The sequence below is a fragment of the Rosa rugosa genome, chromosome 7, assembly GCF_958449725.1.
Source record: "Rosa rugosa chromosome 7, drRosRugo1.1, whole genome shotgun sequence".
In the NCBI taxonomy this organism is placed as follows: Eukaryota; Viridiplantae; Streptophyta; class Magnoliopsida; order Rosales; family Rosaceae; genus Rosa; species Rosa rugosa.
Window position 1 is genome coordinate 7,586,447 of NC_084826.1, and position 3,735 is coordinate 7,590,181.

At 36.4% G+C, this 3,735-nt stretch overlaps 1 protein-coding gene across 1 annotated transcript; it reads right to left on the bottom strand.

The window, feature by feature from the left end:
* Nucleotides 1-2,594: 2,594 nt before the first annotated feature.
* LOC133722523 (non-specific lipid-transfer protein 1-like) lies at nt 2,595-3,524 on the bottom strand. The gene is made up of 2 exons (XM_062149406.1): nt 3,016-3,524; nt 2,595-2,905 (listed from the first exon to the last, which is right to left on the bottom strand). Exons 1-2 carry the CDS (start codon nt 3,369-3,371, stop codon nt 2,896-2,898), a joined length of 366 nt encoding a protein of 121 aa, XP_062005390.1. The 5' UTR covers nt 3,372-3,524; the 3' UTR covers nt 2,595-2,895.
* Nucleotides 3,525-3,735: the final 211 nt, after the last annotated feature.

Sequence of the window (3,735 nt, forward strand, 5' to 3'; positions counted from 1 at the left end):
GAATTTTGGGACTCGATGTAGGTAGTAGCAGGACTCAGAGAACTGGGTTTATTTGGTTGAAATGCTTGATAGGATCAGTGGGCATTTTTTGATTTTGTATTTCAGATTCAAAATTTGGGGTTTCAATATTGAATCGGAAGATGAATTTGAATCCACCATCTGAGTTGACTTGGAGATCTATAGTCTTTGAAAATTGATGATGTAGCAGGAGCAGGTTTCTATATATTTGAGATTTTTGCAATGGAAGATGGATTTTGCTTATGAAAGTGAGGGACATGTGTTTTGCTTTTTGTGCTTGTGAGCATGCGAATCTGGGTTTGAGGCAAATGAAAGGCTGCCATTGTTGTTCATGGCTTCTGTTTCTTTATTTCCTTCACATGGTTAGCAGCATGGTTATGAGTTATCACACATGACAGCTTCTTTTTGAGTGGTGATATCACCACCTAAGGAATAGTGGTGAGCAAATTTGAATCCATTCCAAGAATATCCACTACCGGACAATGGGTCCACTCTGACCCGTTTGACGACCACTACAAGTCTACAACAATATTGAGGCACGTTTCCTTAGCCACACATTGGTTGATACGTGGATATATTCAGCAATTTTGTGATATAGGTGCTCCATTGCCACATTATTAATTAGGGAGAATCTTACAAATAGTCACTCAACTATGACTCATTCGACACTTTGGTCACTAAAGTTTCAAATATATCACTTTGGTCACTCAACTATTACACTGTCAATCACTTAAATCAGCAAAATAGTATTTTTTATAATTTTTTTTAATGAAAAAAATTAATAAAGTGACTTAAGTGATTGACAATGTAATAGTTGAGTGACCAAAGTGATATATTTGAAACTTCAGTGACCAAAGTGTCGAATGAGTCATAGTTGAGTGATCATTTGTGAAATTTTCCTTATTAATTATAATATTATATGAGTGTTGATCTAATTTTTTAATATATTTTTTCAAGATGCTTTTGAACTAGGACCCATTTATGTGTCCCACTTTGATAGATAAAAGAATTTTAAATGCACTTCTCTCACTCCCCATGACAAAAAAATAAAATAAAAAAGAACACACTCTCATCCCTATCTCTCTGCCATTTTTCATCTCCTCCGTCAAAAAGCCATCGATGCCTCCGTCAAAGGCGAGGGGCAACTCACCCACTAAACAGTCTCTTGATTGTCTTTAGATCCGCTGATGAGCTTGCGATAGCCGATCTCCTGTCACTTTCCGACTCATGCATGACTGGTTCATTTTTTTAAGGTTCATATCTTGTCTGATATCTCCTCTAATGTTTATTAAATAGATTTGAGAGAAAAGCCCAAATGCGAGGAAAGTTGTAATTGGGTATTTTGGATTGCATGTTTAATCCAGGTAAGGATCTCGATTTCGTCGTTTTACTCGTCCTTCAAGTTCTCAATTTTCTGGTCCAATTGAACACTTTTGCAAAAAAAAAAAAAAAAAAAAAAAAAAGACATCAACCCAGCACAACTGTGTCTATTGTAACCAAAAAAAAAAAAACTGTGTCTATACAATATTTTTTAAACAACTGTGTGAGAATTCTCTTTAAACAATTTTTTTTTTTTTACCCAGCACAACTGTGTCTATACAAAAAAAAAATAATACTAACGCAGCCACTATGGGGCCCATCATATGTCAGATGTGAAAAGCAAGTCACGTTTGAAAATGTTTCGTGGGTTTCTTTGCCAAAGGCCCAAGGCCACGCCTCTACAAGCCTCTCTGCGCTGTTTTGTAGGTATTTCTCTTATTTGTATTTTGTAGATGAAGATCGTGCTAATAATTCCGGGCCATGTCTAACACTTATGAGTCTGTTCTTGCTGATACCTGCAAGGTGGCGAAATCACCTCACCCCTAGGAGTATTACTGTATTATTGAGCAACGATTGGATATGTATTATTTTTAGGCTTTTACATTCTTATATCGATTTGCTTTATTTTTTTCCCCATGTACTGTTTTTCTCATTCAATACATTAGTCTTGTGCATCTTTCTAGTGCGAGAAGGAAAAAAAAATATATAAAAAAATAAACAATGTTAACATCAGAAGTACATCTATCTTGTGCGAGTACGTATATTATTTGTTATTAGAGCTACCCCATTTCCTAATTAAATAATCGATTGATTTCTTTGCATTAAGCAAACTAAGTACTTGGATTCAGACTTCTATACTGCAAGTCAACTACATATCTCTATTTAATTGTGAAAGATTTTCTGGCGATATATCCTCGGTTGTATGGTCAGAAATATGAATCCAGTATCTAATCGTTGGTTTAGAGTACATTAGTTAGCTAAACAAAGAAATAATTAGACATAGATTAATTATATAATATAGAATTGGACTTATATCGGGCACAAGTTTAACTGTTTAAGTTGAATCTATCACCTAAATGCAAGTGGGTTCAACATAACTAGTAGCCGCAAGTCCGCCGAGAATTTAAATCAGCTTACATCTAGTATGATCAACCTAGCTACCAGTGAGTAGCTACAAATTAGGTGATTTGAATTTAATTAAAACCGATCATCAGTTCTTCAACATACTCCAATATGCCAGCAACTTGAGCTCCAAATTAAAGTTTAAAAAAATGAAATTGGATTTATTAGAGCCGATCCCTCTTTCTATAAGAGGAGACGATAGATTGTAAAATATTATTACATAGTCCAACAAATAAATTAGTACAGAAAGCAAAGTACAACAAAGTAGATAACGCAAGAACTAATCAACTTTTTTTTTTTGGTCTGGAACCTAATTTAACTACTTGAGTAACACGTACTGCTGAAACCATCATCAGAAGAGTGACCCCGTACACCACCCATTTATTATACATAGAGGAAATTAAGCAGATGGTGCGTCTTCAGAAACCCTAGCTCTTACTTGATGCTGCATTAATGCGAATACAAAAATCAGTTACCCTAAGATATGCATGCAGGTACGTACAGTTTATAAACATAATATGGAGATTCTTTTTTCGTGTTTCTTTCTTTACATACCTTTTGCAGTTGGTGGAGGGGCTGATCTTGTACGGAATTTTGATACCGCACTTGGCAGGAAGCCCAGCAGCAAAGCGGACGTTACTGCTGCTGTAGTGAATACTGCTGATTTTTTCTTTCAAACAGTTACAAACGCCCTGGAGGTCAGCGGTGGTGTGTGCCGTGCTGTAGAGGGTCTTGATCCCGCTGCAGCAACCTGAGGCAGGTGTCCCACCTTTTTCCAAGTAGGAAATGCACGGCGTCAGCTTGTTCACCACCTGACTGCAGGTTATGGTTGCTTTGGCTCCGCCCAACAACAGTGCCGCCATGGACACCACCACCATGCAGAGTAGCATAAAAGCCCTAGAGCAAGCCATAACGAAATGGAATGTAATATGCTTGAGAGTTGAGACTAGAACTTGAGCAAGTTTTAGAGAGTGCTGTAGTGAGTAAGAATGCTAAAGCGTATGCTATTTATATAGAATACTTTAGGGATTACTGTATAATAGCTGGGCAGGAATTCAAAACTTTGGTACAGATTGGTTGAGCATGTTGAATGCTAGTGCTAGCTGGTAATTGAATTTATAGATCAGACCATTCCAGAAAGAAGGAATATTTATGTAACGAAATTAATCAATTAATGAAGGTTCTTGTTAATCCTGTTTCTAATCAAGGTTTAGGGTACAGTAATTAGCGAAACGAACGAATGAAAAAAATTACTAACCTACCAAAGTACACAAA

Coding starts and splice junctions, on each gene's coding strand:
- LOC133722523 (XM_062149406.1), bottom strand. CDS start 3,371: ATGGCTTGCTCTAGGGCTTTTATGCTACTCTGCATGGTGGTGGTGTCC.